Source organism: Gobius niger (genome assembly GCF_951799975.1).
Source record: "Gobius niger genome assembly, chromosome: 8".
NCBI classification, from domain to species: domain Eukaryota; kingdom Metazoa; phylum Chordata; class Actinopteri; order Gobiiformes; family Gobiidae; genus Gobius; species Gobius niger.
In genome coordinates, this window is record NC_136859.1 from 17266410 (window position 1) to 17286876 (window position 20467).

A 20467-nucleotide genomic window follows, 5' to 3' on the forward strand; every position below is an offset into this window, starting at 1 on the left:
TTGCTATTTGTTGCCACTTAATGCAATTTCACCGAAAAGGCTGACTACATCGAAACCAAAAACAAGTCTATACATTAAAAAATGAATACAAAAAAACTATCTTCACACCGTTTATGTCTGAGGTAGCATAATAACTATTCAGTGAAAACTTTCTTACAAAGAGCCCTGCGTCATTGTGCCCTGAACATCCAATCCCCAGCGCAGATGGATGCGCGATCAGGCACCTGCTCAGAGCGCACGGGAACGCACGAGTGAAACGACTCCCTATCCAGCGGCGGCACATGGTCAGTGTAAAGAAACCCGAAAGACCAAGTTGAAGCGCACAGGTTTGGTTATGGCTTTCTATTCTCTGCTCTGATGCGCGGGGAGAAGGGTCGGGGGAACAACAGAGGAATAGCTGGAGGGAGGAATGGCTGAATAACAAGCGGAGAAACACCCACTCCGGACTGACCGAATTGTATCCGGACAAGAGTGAGAAGAAAGAGGAGGCAGACGGGCAGAAGGACAGAGGGGAGCAGTGTAGCCACGGCAGAAGCGGCGCTTATGAGGATTTTCACTGGGAATAAAAGGACGCGTGGAACTGATGTTTGGACAGGTATGGTGACGCTTTCCATTCACTGTGTTTCACTTGTGCGGCTGGATAAAGTGCCCAGGTGCGCGCCACGGGGCTTGCATTGATTAAGTCAGATCAATACAGACAAATCTGGACCTGGGGACGGTTTCTGAAATCAACACGACGGAATCAAAGTCCTATTTTTTGTATTTATTTATTGTGTATTAACCGTATAACTTGCTCAACAAAGGTAAACAATTTGAACATGTGCTCGTTGCCATATGGCCTTGGGAAGATATGCTCGTAAATGTTGCTTTTCATTAACTCCTAGTTTGCTCCCAAGTTGCCCTCTGAACTGTGTGAGCTCAGACATGAGGTAAAGTGCACAAAAACGACCCCCATTGGCTCAGTCTGTGTATGTGCTTGGATCTTACAGGCGTTTTCAATGTAAACATCATAGAAAAGAGGTGTAAAAACAGTAAAGAGAAAACATTATTTTGACTTTTTAGTTCTTGTCCAAGTAAATAGGCCCATCTGTCTTATTGCTGCTAAAATCATTGGTTGAGTAAGTACAGATTTGAATGGGTTGAAAATATGCCACACACTTTTGAAAAATGTGCAACAAGTTTGGCACATGTTTTTTTCATATCCCTGGTGAAAACCGATAACGTGGGTATGTAGACATAGGAGGACCAGCAAATGGATTAGATTTGAGAGGGTAAGGAGCTGCCCCTATTAGCCCAAATCTGCACTCACACAGCTATAAGCACTCAGACTATGTCCGCTCTATCCCAGGTCTGTCGATCCCTCTGTCTGGGTCTTGTCCATCTTTCGCAGCTCTTTTGTGAAAAATCTGTTCTTCTTCTTCTGAGACAAAGTGGACCACTGTTTTCCCCCGTTTGTGTAGGCGTGAGCCCTAACCGCGCTCTGTGGTCAGTCTAGACTGTTAGGCTGCTGCTCTGTAATTGTATCAAAGTGGATATAAAACAGAGCGACTGACTCCAGATCAGGGATTAGGGTTTTGAGGCTGTAAGGTGTGTGGTTGATGATCCTGCGTCTAAAAGGCACTTTATACGAGACTGGATGCGGCTTCTAGCAAGTCATGGTTGTGTCTCTTTTCTGTAGGGCTTCACAATTACTGCAGTCAGGCTTAAATTTCAATACCATTAACATATCAATTGGTAATAGACTCTAAAACATCAAAAATAATCAGTCTCGATAATCAGTCTCTATTGGGATTTGTTGGATATAGCTTGCTTACACTTGTTTACTCCTAAACGCATTTGGCTCTTGAATCCACAGTAGTTTCCATTTCAGTCTTGCGTTGTCTTAAAAGTGTACCGTATTTCCCGGACTATAAGTCGCTCCGGAGCATAGGTCGCACCAGCCACCCTGATGCACCGTTGACAAGCCTCTCCCGGCAGCACGTTGTTCAAGCACCCATTGGCAAACTCGTTCCTCTCACTGCGGCCATCAAGCTTTTAGCCCGTGATTAGCTTTTTAAGTTTTCTTCATTGCAGTAAGAGTAACCTTCCTTTTTTTGCCAGTCCCTCACAAGTTTCTCGCTCTGTCAAAACTTACTTTCTGCCACTCGATTACCGTTTTCGACTCCATATTCCACTGCTTGCAGCTTGTAATCTGCAGAATATGATTTTCTTTTTGGGGGTATTTGTGCTCAGTCTTAGCAGATACCTGTATATAAATTATATACTTCGATATATAAGTCGCACCTGAGTACAAGTCGCACCCTCAGCCAAACTATGAAAAAAAAGTGCCACTTATAGTCCCAAAATACGGTACTTCTTTGACTTAAATGACAAATCTAATCCCAATTGCAAAACTCGTCCCGAAAGGAAAAAGATATCTTCCAAAACAGTTCAGCGCCTGCTTTTCTGTGTTTACTCATACCATTTTTCATGTGTTAAGGTCTAGACTGCTGCCCGTGAGGATGCTGTCAGTAGGAAGGATCAGGTGGTGTTTTTGGGCTTCTCTGCTGCTACAAGCCCTGGTTTCCCATTCACCCTCCAATGCGCAGGAGCAGGGTGAGTATTTTAAGGAGGTGCTCTGCTCTTTTTGTGCTGCCGTCGCTCTCCCACATTCACGGTCATCCGATGTCCTCCCATCTGTTTCTCCACTCTCCTTGCACCGCCTCGAGCCTCACCTTTGCTGACCTTCAAAACCCGAAACCCCCTGTCTCTTTCCTCACCTGCGCCCTGTCTTCCACATTACTCCCTGAATATCCTGGCTATCATTCAACCATGGAAACCATGCATTTACGTTGTTTTAGATGATTTCATATGGTGGGCAATATATCTCAATGGCTGATTGGCTTAAAGTAGTAATCTCTTCTGTGTGGTTGAATATTGCTGGAAAAAAACCCAAACCTTAGTTCTCCAACCTGTGGCACAGGAGCAACCAGCTGTTAATGAGTAGCTTTCTATTTCTACAGAAGTTTAATGAGTCGAATACGTTCACTGTCTGGCTTCTGTTTTTTGTCAAGGCATATTTATAGATGCAATTTCCCTTTGTGCAGCACTGAGATATGAACACGTTCAACATTATATGCATTTACAGGTGTTGAGAGGAAACTAAATTCTTCCTTTTATTTCTTTACTTTGAAATACCTCCTTGGCTACCAACCGTCCGGGGTGCACTCCGCCTAAGTCCCATAGTTAACTCGAGTATTTTCAAAGCGTAAGAAACTCTCTGTTGTTTAAAAAAAAAAAAGAAGCTCACAGGGGGGGAGGGAGGAGGGAAACGAGAGTCCCACCGTTTAACTTTATGCAGTTCTTGTCTCATGTAGGGTCGCTGCTCTGTTATAGGGAAAACGATAACTACGGTTATTTGGAGATCACAATTGTTCTTACAAAACAATGCAAAAAATGGGCAAAATGTATTGGTTTGAGAATTGAAAAAGGGCAAACTCTGGTGCATTCGGTTGAGGCGAACAGCTTTGTGGGTTTGAGTCACGGCTCCGACAATTCACTGAAATGCTGTCTCTCTACCCACTCGTCCTCAACTGTCCTTTCTAATGGAGCATAAAGGGGCCAAAAGTCCTCAAAATAAGTGCGAATCATATCAATATATGTTCACTTTTGCAAACAAATGATGTGTCCGATATTGAACAGTTAAACAGTTGCACAGCGTTAACATTTTTTCACAGTTATACATGTTTTTAGTTATGCAGTGGTATGCATAAGTATGGCCCCCCTTTAACTTTTCCACATTTTGCCAAACTATGGACCATAAACATAAATATATTTAATTGAAATTTTATGTGAAAGACACACACTAAGTGACACACAATCGTGAAGTTTATAAATAAAAACTGAGAAGTGTGATATGCAAAAGTGCCGTACTGTCAGATTTGTGCAGTGTCCGACTAACAGTTTCCCTCACCTGAGCTGTAGCTCTCTGTAGTTCATCCAGGGTTATCATAGGCTTCTTGGTAGCAGCTGTGGTCAGTGCTGTCCTTGTTCAGTCAGTAAGTTTAGGAGGATGGCCGGGTCTTGGTAGATTTCCACTGATGCCATATTCTTTCCATTCCTGGATTGTGTATTTAACTGTACTTTGAGAGATGTTCAAAGCTTTGGAAATCTGTATATAACCTAACCCAGCTTTATACTTCTCAATAACTTTATCCAGGACCTGTCTGGTGTGTTCTTGGACTTCATGATGCTTCTGCTCCACAATAGTCTCTTAACAGACCCCTGAGACCATCACAGAGCAGCTGTATTTGAACTGACATTAGATTACACACAGGTAGACTCTACTTAGTCATTGGGTCACCATGTAATCATTCAGAAATCATCAGGCAACTTCTGAAGGCAATTGGTATCACTACAAGGAAAGGGGGCCTGTACTTTTGGAGTGTATTTTTTCCGGCCTTTTGTAGTTGAAGGAAGTCTCTTGGTTCTTTCACCTCAAACAAATGATACAAATGTAAAGATATTAAATGGAAGGAAACGGAAAAAAAATAACATTATTCATCACTTTTATGCTTCTATATGACAAATATTTTAGTATAGGTATCAAAAAAAGTATCATTCAGGTACCGGTATAGAAAACCAAGTATCGTTAAAGTACCCGTATCGGAAAAAAAATGACGGTACCCAAGCCTTTTAATTACACGCATAGGTTTAATAATGACAGCATTATTAACATAAACTTGGTGAAAACATCTGTGATACGGCAATAAATCATTCTGTCTTGTCCTCCACTTCAGTTTTAAACTATATTATGATGTCACATGAGCCTAACCAATCAGAACGGATCACACTCTGGATCATTTTGCGGTGCCAGTTTCGCCCCAGCAGCATGGCGGCTCTCTCCCTCTGCCGCTGCTGCCACGCTTCACAGGAGTTTTAATAAATGTGTTGTACAGACGTGCCTCAAGCCGAGATGATTTGCAGTGCAATGTGCCGCACAATATATATCGCCTCACTTCGGCAAACCTCATTTAATCAAACTGGGCTCGTTCTGCAGGTCTGCTGTGGTTTAAGGTTTGTGGAGGTTTCTGAGCGACTGTCATAAATTTTACTTTTAACTTTGGATAGTAGGCATTATGCTTTGACATGCTGATCAATATTGTTTAAGAAGAAGAGAAAGACTTGGGTTTAGGCCACTGACAGCATAATGGGCTCAGAGAGTTTTCAGACCAGACTTTCTTATTTCTATATAGTTATAGTAGTGATAAACTCAAATCATATGCACTATTTATTCTGGATACAAATTCAAACAGAGTCGAACACCGGTAATATATTAATTTTTGTCATCACTTCAGATTAAGGTGGACTCATCAAGGATTAACAAGAATTAATCTTTTAAGGGTTAAGGTTATGAATAAGCATATTATTTATGGACTATTAGTATGCAGTGGATTACAGTATAATGATCAACCTGTTAATATCTTTATAAGCACATTATTATTAATGTCCTACTAGTATGTTAACAGATAAAAGTATTATAAGCATCTTGATAATGCTTAATAATACCTTATTAATACTTAATGAGAACACCTTAATTTAAAGCATTACCTACCTGCATGTTTGTCTACATTATAATCGGCAGGCCTTGCTGTCTGTGTCTCATTTCATTGGTGCCAATCTTAGTTGTGCATAATAATTTGCTGAGAAAATCCTTGATAGAAGTAAAAGTAATCGTTGTCGGGACATTGGTAGGAGTTTTAGTTGTAGTGATCATCAAAGAGAGATAATTGCTGACTCCGTCCGGCAGACAGGTAACTGAACTTGCGGCGATATGGAGATCTTCAGAGTTCAAATTAGAAGCAAAAGTGGCACTAAGTCCCTAGTGCTTAGTGTCCTTTTGTATGGTTTGGAAACATACTGTAGAAAAAAATAATAAAAATAAATAAGTAGTTGTAGTAATAAACCTCTAGGCACAGCTTTAACTCCTCACTGGAATACAAGTAATAGTAGTAGTAATAATGAAATTTATTTATTTATTTGAATTAGGACAGTACATATTGATCAACATGTCAGCAAAGAGCATCAATGTAAATATGCCGGAGTTCGCACAGTAGCTAATTTTCATCTGTTGTCCTAAGGCAGGTAAGATCAGCAAACATTAACTTAGACAATATACAGAAGAAATATACACAATACATGCAGACATTTCAAGGAAACACACAATCAGCCTCAAAGATGCCCCCAATGCTCCAAAAAGGGACAATCTACCTGTGTGCGTGTAGTTTTCAACCAATATTTCAGAGCACTTTTAAAGGTAAAATAACTGCGACAGTTCCTGACTTGGGTTGGCAGTGTATCCCATGTTTGTGAGCCTCTAATGGACAACACCATTTGACCAAATTTAGTCCCGCACCATTGAACATTACAGTCGCCTCTGGATGATGCTCTGGTAATTACTTGATTACTAGTTTTTTTTACTTCTGCTAGCGGAGGAGGAACGAGACCATTTAAAACTTTAAAAATGAGGCAAGCATCCATAAATATTTTATAGCTGTCAAACTATATTAGCCATATTGTCGTGATAGTAGCAACAGTAATATAAATAATAGCCTAGTTTTAATGTAGTAGTAGTAGTTGTAGTGTAGAAAAAGTAAAGGTTAGTGAAATTGTAATTAACTTACTCAAAACAAGGTTTTCAGGTCTCAGCTGAGTAGGACCTCACTTTAAATTCTGTCTTATTGTTGACTTTGCAAACCCCTCAATATACAGCAATTGCTCCAAAATGAAAAGGCCTTTTATTTCACTCCTCCACAATATTTATTCCCAGGCTTTCTTTGTTCTGTTTCTCTACGTCACTCTCCCTCTGTTTCCTGTTAGGTATTTAACCTTCTCTTTTATTTTATTCCAACTCATTAGCAGTTCTATAGGTCACGCTTTTCATATTAGCCAGACAGAAGCCGTAGGTGAGATAAGGCTTTGCGGTATAAATTAGCATTAGGTTAGATCTCAGAGTTTAGGCGGAGCCGGGCGACCTCACAGGACTGTGCTGCAAAGTCCCCTCAATAAGCACCATGTGATAGCCATTAATTTAGCTCAGGCTGCCCCTTTAAGCTGCAACATCTGCTCAGAGGGGATTTGAGACTACTTTGTGCTCTCCTCATGGAGGATGTTTGTGTATACAACACAACTGCCTGCTGATAAGGACTCCCTCTAACGAAGAGCGGGCCAATTCAAGAACCTTTCCATCAAGAAGCAAACACATATGCGTCACTTGCCAAGGCAAATTTATACAGAGCACAAGTCTCACACAAGGCAATTCAAAAGGCACAGTTGCATAAAGTGACAAGAAAGCAGACGAAATCAATCTATACATCAACATAAACATGTATTACAGTAAAAAGCAGATCAAATACTTTCAGTTGTCTTATGCACGAGTAAAAGAACTGTTTTCAGCCCTGATTTGAACATTGTCAGTGTTGAGGCCTCACATCCCCATGAAGACTGCTCCAAATTTTAGCTGCATAAAACTTAAGCCTCACCGTGTTTATTACGGACTCTGGAAACCCCTCCCTGGTTTATGGCTCTAACATGTCTTTGGTTATTATAATCTGAAGGAGAAAATCTTAGTTATCACAGCCTCTATTTCATTCTTTTTAAATTGGAGATTTCTGTAGTGCTGTGAAATACAGTTTACCCCCTTTGATAAAGGAATTGAATAATTATTTGGGACTTCAGAAAAATGAATATGGCAATTGCCCTATTGTATTCATATAAAGAATGACTGCTTTTGTGAAAGTGGTTTTGTCAGATTTGTGTTTTAGTACCTTTTGTCTGTTGTCTTAACATTGAAGAGTCTGGAGTAAGAAAATGTAAATTTTGTCTCTCTGAGCTCTTTGAGGAGCCGATCTGACCTGGCAGCTTTTGATGCTGCTTTCAAAGCCACAGAGATTGAGAATAGAGGAGCCATTATTTCTACTGTGGACATTTGCCAAAGTTTTAATCAAACTTCTGCAAGTTTTACAAATAAAGTGGACCTCTATGCCATTGGGTTACCTGAGTATTGAGTTCCCAGTTTCCCTGAACAAGTTAGCAGGAAAGCATGTGTGTCTAATCCTACGTGAATCGACTGTGTGCATAGTTAATTATTGGAATTGATTTTGCTGATTGGCTAACAGCTGGGTCAATACTGTACTCCAGGACACAATACAGAAGATTATGTGCTCAGGAACAAATGCAAAAAGGTTTACCCAGTTTCTGTTTTGCCTGCATATGTGAGGGGGCCCTGGTGAATTAGTATGAGTGAGCGTGCTGGCCAATAACGGCGCGTATAATGAACTGTAGAGGGGTAATGATGAGAAACCATTTAACCATAAACAAATAGGTGATGATTTAGAGCGACCTGTTATGAATTAAAAATGATCTGAACCTCTGAGGATGTTACCCAAAGTCTTGACACTGAAGGACCTCCTCAGTGCCTTTGGACAAAAATGAAATATTTGATCATATTTCTGGATGTTTTGGCAACTCAGTGATAAAAAGTATGGCAAGGATTGAAAGAATGATTAATAATGAAACCAATGGACTTATGTTACTTCCTCTTTGGTATTAATTAGACTAAGAAACACGTAGATATCAGACCATGTTAATATGCAGGGTTTTTACATTTTCAGAGGCAGGGATTAAGCATCGACCATCAGTGGATTAGGGCAGCGCTGCGGCACAGCGGTTAGTGCTCTTGCCTCACAGCGAGAGTCTCAGGTTAAATTTGAGGCCGGTGTGAAGATGCATGTTTTCACCTGCATATATTTCCTGCGGTTTCTCCTTCCACTAAAAATATGTAGCTACAAAATGCAGGATCAATGAAAGTGTATTGGTGAGTGTGAGAGTGGGACATGGACGGAAATTTCTGGCTACAATCCAGCGTGCCGCGTTTACATGCATGAGTCCCGTGTGTTCATCAACATGCACTGTCCCAACCAAATAAACTAAATAAATAAACAGACACACATTTAGACGAATAAGCCTGCAGTTTTCCACCCGGCCTCCAGGGCACAGTAGAGGCAATTGGCAAACTCAATAAAACTCCTTTAAAGCAGAACTAACTCGCGCCCCTAGAGGCCATAAGCGCCACTGCAGGTGTGGTAGCAAGTTGCGTTTTTTTTTTACTCATTAATTGTCCGTGATAAATACTGAAAGAAAAGACAAACGGAGAGAGGGGATATTCTACATCCAAATACCCAATGGAGATCATTTTTTTCACTCAAACTTGGCTGTAAATACTGTTTAAGTGGCACTAGCCTGCAGTTAGCTTTGCCCGTTAGCCTGTTAGCTTCTTCTTCGTGGCTCCATTAGTGTGTGTTGGTGAAAGACCCCCCAATTATCCCGTTAACACTTGTATTACCCCCAGACTACGAAAAGGATTTATTAAGGTAAACAAGCTGCTAAGTACTGCTTTGAATCTTGTTGAAAATGCCTGGCTTTCATATTTTGTCACTGGATGAACCCACTGGAACCATAATCCATCTTTGGATGAACCCAATCTTGAGTTCTGTGTCCAGGTCCACATTCCTGCGAACACCTGTTGCTCTGCTCCTGGTTCCAAAACAAAAGCAAAGGTAAACAGTTTGCAAAACGCCTCGTGTTTATTCACTTTATTCCGTTATCTGTCAGAGTGGCTTCCGTCACACCCTCATTAATTTAAGTTTTAGTTAATTAATCTGGTGCACCTGTGTGAGCGCTTCTGTGAATAATTAGGCTAAAAAAAAGAAAGAAGTTTTGGTTGCAGCTTAGCCAAGATAAAGCTCTAGGCAATAGGATAGACAAATTGCCGTTTCTGTAAAGTCTCATTAGTTGATTTGATATGAGACTTTTCTTATTTTTGCTGAACGTTCTTTAAGAAAGCGGGAAAGTATTTCACTGCCTCATTCTATCTTTTTTTCCCCATTCTCCATCCAGACAGAATGAACCTATTTGGCACTGAGCTCGTCTTTCAGCCATCCGGAATATTCTGGCCTTTTCCTACAATACAGTGCACATGGAGTGGGCTCATCCCGCAGACTTCTAATGTTCAGTCGCTCTTTGGAGATTTCATACTTGCGTACACACACAAAGCAGCAGAGATATAAGTGCTACGCAGGTAAGCAGTGAAAAATAGCAGAGCGACATTCAGCCACTGAGAATAAGGAGCAAGTGAAGAGCGAAGGATGCAGGATGAAAGAGGGAAGGAGCGAAGGAAGGAGACAGTTTAAAGCCCGGGATAAAGGGGAGAGAGCTGCTTCTTGTGAGCAGCTGAGGAGATAAAAAACGGCAGAGTGGATTTGGGTTAAGCACAATCTCTGTGAGCTGCGTCGATGTGGTACCAATGAGACGCACTCCGTGACATCAAAAGCGCAAAGAGCTGCATAGGCGCAAAAACACACTCACTCCATGTACAGTAGTTATCTGGTCGTGACGGGAAAGCTTCTACTGTCATCTCTGAAATCCAATGAGCGGGACTACTGTAACCTGAATACGTCACAGCAGGAGTGGCAGTATTGGGTTAATCATAAATGAGGAGGAGGAAACATGGAAAAGTAAAGGCAAAAGTGTGGATGAAGTGAAATTTGTAGGAATGCGCTAAGAGCTTTAAAGGAATAGGCCACTGTTTTTACATATTCTTACCTGAGCTTAGACGAGTTGATACGTACCTGTCGGGTCTTTGTGCCCGTGGAAGAGCATGGTGGCTTCCAACTTCACCCCCGTTTGGAGCTATAGGAATACATTGGGAGAGGCCAAATGCTAACAACATCGACCAGACAGGTACAAATCAACTCATCTAAACTCAGGTAAGAATATTTCAGTATGGAAAAACGGTGGCCTGTTCCTTTAACTGAAAGAGGCAAAGTCAGTTAATTTCGATTTATGTCAAAACGTGCTTCAAATGTGTGTGTCTCTCAGGGTGAAGCTGAGCCGGAGGTGTTGGCGACCAATGCAGGGGCGGATCTAGAAAAAAAATCACGGGGTGTCAAGCAGGGTCAGGGTTCATTTCTGGGGTGGCAACACATTTTACAGTGTTGAATGTTTATAGCGGGCGTTGCTTGATCGCAAGGCAATTTTTCCATTTAGATGCAGGCTGAGCCTCACAAAATTATTTATAAGTAAGGGGTTTCTAACTCAATTAAAATTTAAGCTTATAAAAAAAAAAAAAAAAAGACAAAGAAGCATCACCTGGCTCCTTATTTAGCTATAAAGTTGTTGTAATTCTTTGTCCTGTCAAAAAAGCACTGAGAGTGAGCCTCTGTAAAGCACCCAACTTCTAGAGCGGATGTGACACATTACATCACATCAATGGGGTGGCAGCTGAGGTGGCAAGACCTTTACTAGGGGTGGCAGCTACCCCGTGCCACCCCTCTAGATCCTCCCCTGGACCAGTGCTCCCAAACCCTGGTGTGCATGAATGTAAAACCCTGGTGCCGGTAACCACTGAAGACACACAGACGCATGGAGAAACCTTTTGGATATTTGAGTACCTCTTAACCCTCACCTGAACCGAGCACATTTTCTCCAGTTCAGCTTTACCCAAATCAAAAAAGCGTATTGAAAAAACCTTATAATAGCGATGAAAACAAGGATGAGAAAGCGTCAAAGGAGAGACAAAAATGTGACGAAAATTTAATGAAAAAGCAACAAAAAAACAAAAACATGACAAAAAACGTTGCAAAAATGTGACAAAACCTCCCCAACAATGCGACAAACCAAGTTACACGTTACACTTTGGGTAAAGCTGGAGAAAATGCACTCAGGGGGGTAAGAGGTTAATAAAAATACATCTTGCTTATTGATAGGCTTTAACAGATTTGTATATATAGAGTATACAAAAGGGGACAAACAACCCTTTTTCTTGGCGATGCAATTTTCAAATCACTCAAACTTTGGCGACTGTCGGACTCAGATGTTGCTCTTGGGTCAAAATTGAAGTTGTATTTGGCCCAGGGCGACATCTCGAGAGTTATGGAACCAAGATCTTGGCTATAGCTGCAGAATGAGAGGATTTTTTTGTCATTTAAAGTTGACATTTTACTTGCAGATGCGTTAACCATTTGGGATTAAGGCTGTAATTTCCATATTGTCAGGATTTAAATTTGATCATAATCAGTCCATTTAATAGATGAATGTTCGCTTTAAGAAGTAAATAAAACCACATCGTTAGAGACTCCACACTCCTCTGTCATTCACACAGAGCAGAGGCTGACTAATAGGGGTGGTGGAGGGGAAGAGTAGACAGCAGGTGTCTGTGTTTGAGCATAGCACTGGATTAAAAAAGAAAATCCTTGAATCACAAATACAACGATTTCTCCACATTTCTCATTGCCCAGTCATACACTTGATACTGTATACTGTATAAAACAGCTCAGTCAAGACATTTACTCGAAGACTATGCAGTTGAGGCGTTAAAACGGATTATAAAGCAAGTATTTGATTGGCCTGCCGCCGCTTTGTTCTCCAGCATGTCTTCCCTGGTCTTGCTCTGTTGTTATAATCCATATTTCCAGTTTGCGATGTGCTGACATCTTCAACTCTGCTCCTCGCACCGACTGAGGATGAGATTACTCGCTCCGTACCCCAGATCAGCTCTCATTTAAGCCGCGCTTGACACAGACACGGCTCCGAACAGATTGATGGGTTTGCAATATTTTCATTAAGATTCAGCGACTCAATCCGCAGTATTTACCCCGGTTGCTGTTGCTAAGCACTAGTCACTGAGGCTGAGCCAAAGAGCTTGGGTTTTAGCCTCTGGCAAAGAAGCTCTGCAGACAGGAGCTACTGTGGGGCTCACCAACTCCACAAGTTTTATAAATCAATGATCCTGGTTTTTGTGTGGAGTGTGCCCAATTTATTTAATATGAACAATCTGGAGCTCGCCACAGTTGGAGTGTTTTGTATTGTCGTTGTCCATAATGATCTGAATTTTTCTGAAATTTTGTAAAGAGGGAAAATTGCAATTGGAAAATAATGTGAGTGCTGGTATTACCTCTTTCTCAGCGAACAACAGGCTCCCCTTTTGTAAAAGATGATGTATTCCGGACATCAAAGCCTTCTGGTGGCCATTGTTTTCCGCGCATCCATTAATCATTGTTGCTGTCTGACACTTGTTGACTTTGACGTCTCTGAGAAAGAGAGGGTCACATTGCTGTTAATTGTGGATGGTAAATCAGTGGGGTGTGTGTGTGTGGCTGAGCGGCTTCATTGACATGCAAAGCAAAGATCACTGTATTCAAGGCAATTTTCAGCCTGTTATTAGTATCCCGTCTGCCAACTTAATTCCCCTACTATCAAGCACACATTAAATGATAGGGGAGTCATAATCTACCGGGCGACCCAGCTAACTTTAATTATTCATAGATTCTTATTGTGGAGTGTAATAACGCCACTTCCGCCTTATGCATTTTGAACAATTGAAAGGAAAAAAAAAGTTGCAATGTCAAAAGGCAAAACTTAACTAAAGTTTGACAATAGGGTTTGTAGGAAATATTGGAAACTTTGTTCAAATCAAACATTTATTATAATAAGAATTTGTTTTTTTCAGGTTGTTGAGCCAATCATCCAAAATGAAAGCAGATAAAGCCCCACATTGTGAGTTGCCAAATCCTATGGCTAAAAAACAGTATGCAATCAACCAGCCCAAAAAGAACTCATATCCAGGCACGTGTTCCCATTCAAGTTCAACTCAGTGCCCTCAGGCTTCCTTTAATAAAGCTCAGCGACTATTAGAGCTTTCAAATGGTTTAGGGCATGTCCAAATACTGTGTTTGTGTCCTCACTTCGCTGCAGCAACTCAGGTTTAGCAGTCATTTTTGACATTTGGCTTCTAATACACTGTAATTCACAAGGGTTAGTGAGATCATAGCGTGACTGAAATCATGGGGAAATTTGGTGACAAGTTGTATCAAAATGATTAACCATAGAGTTTGTTGAGAGTTTTTTAAGTATCAAGAAGACTTTTTCCATCAGTGATCAGAGATGTAGATATAAATTATATGGTCCTTTCGGGTACAGTAGAGAAGCACATTTGGCTCTGCTCTCTCAGTTTTTATGATGAGTTGCTTGTTTACTTGACTGCAGCTGTTTTTGTTCTATGCAGTTTGGTGCAGTCCTATTTTGACCTTCTTTTTCACCAACTCCCCATTTTAAAAGATGGACCTCCAAGTGTGTTTGTAAGAGTTTGGACTGCACACAATCCGGCGTATATACACCGAGGCAATGGTTCCTGTCACCATTTTTAACCACTGCAGCCCAGCTTTACTGCTAACCTCAGCCTGCAGGACTACTGCGGTCCATTCATTTCTTTGAAATATTGTATAGATGGAATACACATCACTTCCTTATTGCCTTAAGCCCTTACTTTACCTCAGAGCGGGGTCATGCTTCCTGCTGTGCTGCTTTCTGCTCTCCCTAACACTGAACCGGACTAGTTTGCATGTTTGTTTATAAAATATGTTTTTGGCTTCCCTTATTTCAACAAACGGCGCGCCTCCTAGTGTGCAATGAAACATAGCTTATTGTTGGATCTTGTTTTTTATTACGCCACTTTTGTACTATCATCATTTATGTGGGCTTGGAATTAGCACAGAAAGCAATTTTTCATGTGTTATAAATGATCTTCTGTTGATAAATTATAATTAAACTGTCTTACTAAATTATTAATTGTTCTTTCTGAGCTTTAGTGGACACCCTTTTATCAAATCTTTTCCCATTTTTTGGGGACTGTCACAAGGCTTGTAAACTGAGTTCAGTCTTTGTCATTTCTTGTCAGTAATGATAACGCGACATGACTATGGTGTCAGAGGTTTGACTCCCTGGCTGTGTGGCTGACATTTTCTCCCTGTTTCCTCCGTGTGCTCTAGTTTCCCCACAGACTAACGAACATGTACAAATAAACCCCTGAAAAATTGGGACTATCCTTGTGAAATAACAATTCAAACTCTTATAGATGAACCTGTTTTAGCATTTTACCTCATAAATTCATTATCTGAATATATTCCTATTTTTTTTTTTTAGCTCCAGCTCCCAGGCGTCTCAAGTTCAAAGTGCTCAGCTCCAGCAAACTGCTTGTGACATGGAAGGAGCCCAAGGGAGACTTTGAGAGCTACCTGTTCAGCTACAGCACCTCAGGTAACGTCACCTCACTGTGAGACATACAGTACACACACAGCCCCTCCCTCACACCCCATGATGAGTAAGCCTTTCTGATTTGACACGAGGATCCCATGTATTTAGTGAGTCTGTCAGAAAAAGGATTATGTAATTTTCTCCTTATCAAAACACCGTGAAGGGATTACAGTGTGAGCGATGTGGACGGCTCTACATTTGTTCAGCCCTTCAGCCAAGTTTTGAGACAAGGCACAGTTATTTCTGCACACGTGGGCCCTGTCAGCACTTTACAATGAGCCTGATAGCACCTGCCGCAGCCTGATGGAGTTCAGACAGGGACAGCTTTATGTGGTTAATTTTAAAGGCTCTTACGTAAGTGCTAAATCATGGTATTGTTCTCGACTGTAGAGGAGCCGTTTTCAGACTTTCTATTGTTTTGGATTTATACTTCCTCCAGTAGGATGATATTTTTGTGTCTATACAAACATTTGATTAAAAATAGTATGGCATTGCAAGATTAATGGCAATTTGAAACATCATTATTCATCTCCAGAGAAAATGTGGGGTCTAAAAAATAAGTCTGACAAAGGTAAGTTTGACCGAAACAAGCTTTTGTTGCCCTGCCCGGGTGTCGCCTCCCGGGTGTGCGGCGTCTTCCTTAGCAACTGGTATATAAAACACTAAGTCTGTAGTGTAGACCCCTACAAAAAAAAGGAGAGAAAAAAAAGATACCTGTACTTTAAAGGAACTTGGTACCTTTTAAGTGCCTCTACTATTATTCTTTATCCAATATCCAGAGCAATATTACTCTATGAAGAGACAGTTTCTTTGAGCAAAACCAGTAGTAATTACAGTATAAGTTGTTGTTGGAGAAACCAAATAACTTTCTTTATTGCTGTATTTTTGAGATAAATTACTTTAAATTGTTTATACCGTGTTACCGTGTTATGGTGCCCATCTCCAGACAAACTTGTTCTGAAATGCATGTGATTCTTTTAGCAGTAAATATCTCAGTGTTCCCTCTATAGTTAGTGCTCCTGGAAGTTTAAAAATTGATCTGTAATCAATATTTTTCTCAAATCATTCACCCCTCCAGTATAGCCCAAATCACATTCATTCATTTTAATGCAGCATAAAGTATTATTGGTGTGTATCTGGAAACTACTGTATATACAACAGTCTGGCTCAATATAAGATGATTGTTTTGAGAAGCAGAAGCACCTTTTTGACCTTCACAATTCCTCCAAATGTTTAGTTACATACACTGACTTTGTTTTAGAAACAAAGCTTTAGCCTATGGTGCAGTGGTGCTGCTAAATATGTTTTCCACTCATGACTAATGGAACAAAGAAATTACTCCGAGACATAACCAATATGTATCCTAATAAACACAAAGCAGTAACAATAGATTGGCCCAGTTAGTTTATTATTCTTATATAATGTAATATGAAGTGATTTCTCAAACTTTTGCAAAGATGCTGCAAGAAAAATCATTATGTGTGCGGCTATGCATAGATTACCTCCTTTGTGCTTCATCAGATTGGAGTTGACATGTTGCTTTGTTCTCCATATGAATTTGAAAAAGGAAAAGAACATGGAAAAATACATAATAACAGTTAAATCAGATTGATTGGCAGCCACTAGATCCTAGATTTGAGTCTGTGAACTGGCTGCACTTGCCCCCTGCGACCCTTGAGTGGGATTTATCTGACCACTCGAGCACCGTCATCCGTCATCGCGGGACAGGGGTGTGGAGGAGGCGCACACACACACACACCTTATTGAGAGCCAGATTGATGCAGGGTCACGATTAAAACGGGGCCGATATTGTGACCCGAGGACCTGGCGGGATTAACTGCTGAGGAGAGGGCTCTGCCACATGCTGCTCCTCTGTTTGTGGGGAGCGAGAGTTTATTTTAGGTGAAACTGTCAAAGTCACTTTCATTCGACCTGCAGCCTGTGATTTATGAGCCAAACCAACTGCAAATAAGTGGTACTTGGTATAGTAAAAAGCAACGTGACAACAACAGGCACATAAATATTGTGTCATTTTAGGTTATTACAAAGTTGCAACTGCACTTTTCTGTTGCATTCTTATTCTACCTTTCAATAGGCGGTCAAAACTTTTTACATCCAACATTCACCCAATCAATCACTTTGTTTTTGTATCAGTGGCCGCACTCAGGTAAAACAAGTATCTTGCCCAGGAAAACAACAACAGTTGCACTGGTGAGATGTATAGAACCGCCAACTTTTGGGCCTGTGGGTGAACATTCAGAATCACTGCAAGCAGCAAACCTTTAACTTCTTACCCCCCCGTCCAGCACATTTTCTCCTGTTCGGTTTTACCCAAATCTAGAAGCTTCTCGACTGGAGCTTACAGACTATAGGCCAGTGTAATCATTCTCATTTGCGTTCTGTCCACATTTTTGTCAGATTTTTGAGGATTTTTTGTCATGTTTTTGTTGTGTTCTTCATCACTTCATTAAATGTGTTAAAAGTTGTTAAAATCTTTATTACAATTTAGTCGGAAAAACAGGTCAACATTAAAGCTTTCTAAATAATTTAATATAGACCAAAAATGTAATGATTGATTTTGGGATATGTTCCCTTGATATTTGGAAAGTAACTGTATTCTAAATACTCTCAAATGAAAGTGTAACTTTACCAGAATACTGTTAATTAAAATGAGTATTCTAAATACTTATTCTAAGCACATGTATTTAGTTACTCCCCAACACTGACAAGAATGCACAAAAGATGAGCATGTCATTCCTACTGTACATTATTAAGTTGTCCTTTTCGGACAGCCTAATCTAAAATGTTCCTTATCTAAAATGTGCCTAATCTAAAATGTGCAAAAGGATTCGAGGAAAGATTCGAGATTCAAGATTTTTTTATTTGTCAAACCATGTGAATGATTTGAAATTATAATTCTCTCATCCTTGATTGTGGAGCTGGGGATGGGGGAAGAGGGGTGGGAGGGAGGGTAGGGAGTTCAGCTTCCCGATGGCCTTGTGTATGAAACTGTTCATCAGTCGACTGGAACTGGTCCGTAGAATCCGCAGTCTCCTCCCTGACGGCATTACCTTGAAGAGACTGTGTGATGAGTGCGTACGGTTCCTAGTGATTCTGACGGCTTTGCGGGTGACCCGGGTGGAGTACTTGTCCATAATAGTGAATGTATTGAGCTGCACATTTGATATTGAGCTCACAACTGTCTCAATCATGGCAGGTTGTATTTTGAGTTCATATAACTATAAGTTTGTGTTTTAATGTTTTGTTTATGGTCCAAATACATATTTATTCATTCATTGTTCCTGGACATGTGGAAAATAACTCTCCTGCGAACTGACTCTTGACTTTAAAACATAAATGTTTCCCAAATCGTACAGCTCCACAAAGTCATAATGCAGCTCACATTTTCTCTTGTTTGTCTTCTATAGACGGTCATCAGAAGGAGATTGCTGTCCCCAAAACTGAGCACCGGGTCATAATAACAGACTACAGCCCGTCCACTGATTATTCTGTGAGCGTGATCGCGGTCAGCGGCAGCCTCCGGAGCCGACCACTGCAGGCCACGTTCAAAGGTGGGGCGCTGATTTTAAATGTTATCTTAAAATTACAGTTTTCTATAATATTCAGTTTCAATTTTCTGCTGCTGCCTCAAATGATTTTTTGTTTCTGTCTAACAAGCAGTTTTCCCGCACTATGTAATTTGCTCAGCTCCAATTTCCTCTATGTAACCCTGTTTTTCTCACTTCATTTCTCATCTACATTATGAAAAGGAACATGTTTAGTAATTATCTAGTTCTTTTGCAAACACCATTATTATTGTTGTTATTATTTTTCTTCTTTTGCCACAGCGGAGAAAAACGATGGCAGAGACCAGAGTGAGCCCCAAAAGCTGACAGAAGGAGTGGCGCCGCCGGACGAAGCCAATGAGATTTCTGGAGGTAAGACAAGCTCGGTTTCCAAAAAATCTTCTGCTTTCATAAACATAATCACGAAATAAGTATAAATAAAGACGTATTTAGAGGGTCATTCCGTCTGTTGTCATGGTGATGCTTGAATTCTTCCTGTAGCACCAGATTAATAACAGTCTGAGTCAAACTATCTGGTCGTTGCAAAATCACAAGCGGAAAAATACCAATATCGTGAATCATGGTGATTATAGAGCTCCTCTTTTCAGGCTCACCTTTAACAAGCAGAGAAAATTCCTCGTGTTTCGTGGCAGAATCAAAGTGTAGCATTTTTCTCTGTCGCTTTACGTTGTGTTGGGTTGATTTATGGAAGCGTGGCTGCCAATCTGTGCCACCGCCGCCACTGCGGGTCACCCGGACCGGTATGTTTTTGGAAGGAGAGGATCCGGTGTAACTACCTTCAGTGCCGCCTCCTCGGTGTGTTACTGTTTCAGAGCGTGGTGTCCTGCACTGGTCAGCTCCACCACCTCCTCCTTCCTCTACCTCCTGCGCAGCTCCTTCTTCTCCACAACAGTCTTTCAACAGCTTCTGGAAAGAGTGTAGAAGACGGATATAATCTGTCTTATTCCCCAGTGAACATAACAATAGATACACACTACAAAAAGTAAAGATCAAGCATTGGTTTAAATGACTTTAATTGAGAATATTAATCTTGTTTTGAGCAGTTTTCACTCATTTATACTTATATGTATATTTATTTATTTTTCTTGTTTGATGACATTTCAGATTGGTTCTAAGGTAATCTCGCTTGAAATAAGAAAGTAAAACTGCCAATGGGATAAGACCAATTTTCTTCCCCAATTGGCAAAGAAAATTACCTGAAATAAGGACAAAATGTATTGAAACGAGTCAGAAACATCTCAGAACAAGTGAAATAATCTAGATCACATGCCCTTAACTAGTCAAGACATCTTAAATTTGGATTATTATGCTCAAATTGAGACATTTAAACTAATGTAGTTCATTACTTTTTGCAGTGTCGAAGATTTGTGTGGCTTAGCTGCGAGTCTTGCCCGGATACCTCCTTGTTTGTCCCTTTTTTGTTTCCTGTGGCTCCTCTTGTGGGGGCTCTTGGTGCTTCTTCGGTGTTTCAGAAGAAGAAATGTGTAGGTCTGAAATCTCTTTAGCTCATAAACTAGCTGTTTGTTTGTTTTTAAAAATGTGTGTCCTTCGTAGCTTGTACGGATTCTCTGCAGCAAGAAAAAAATCCATTGAACCTCACAAACGATTCAGTGAAACAATGTGGAACACAATATTACAAATACAGTTTGCAGAAAAAGGCTATATAGTAACTGTACTTTTATTACATGGTACTTCAATACTTTACTTTTCTCTTCCTACTGTGGCTAAAGCTTTGTGATGACATGCAAAAA

At 40.6% G+C, this 20467-nt stretch overlaps 1 protein-coding gene across 1 annotated transcript in view; it reads left to right on the forward strand.

Moving 5' to 3' along the window:
- The first annotated feature begins 201 nt into the window (after positions 1 to 201).
- The window catches only part of LOC306966031 (collagen alpha-1(XIV) chain-like), a 100805-nt gene continuing 80539 nt past the window's right edge, over positions 202 to 20467 (forward strand). Inside the window, exons 1-5 of the mRNA XM_079560665.1 lie at positions 202 to 595; positions 2480 to 2595; positions 15019 to 15132; positions 18558 to 18701; positions 18978 to 19067. Coding sequence (XP_079416791.1) covers positions 2502 to 2595; positions 15019 to 15132; positions 18558 to 18701; positions 18978 to 19067 — 442 coding nt within the window. The 5' untranslated portion in view covers positions 202 to 595; positions 2480 to 2501. The remainder of the gene's footprint in view (positions 596 to 2479; positions 2596 to 15018; positions 15133 to 18557; positions 18702 to 18977; positions 19068 to 20467) is intronic.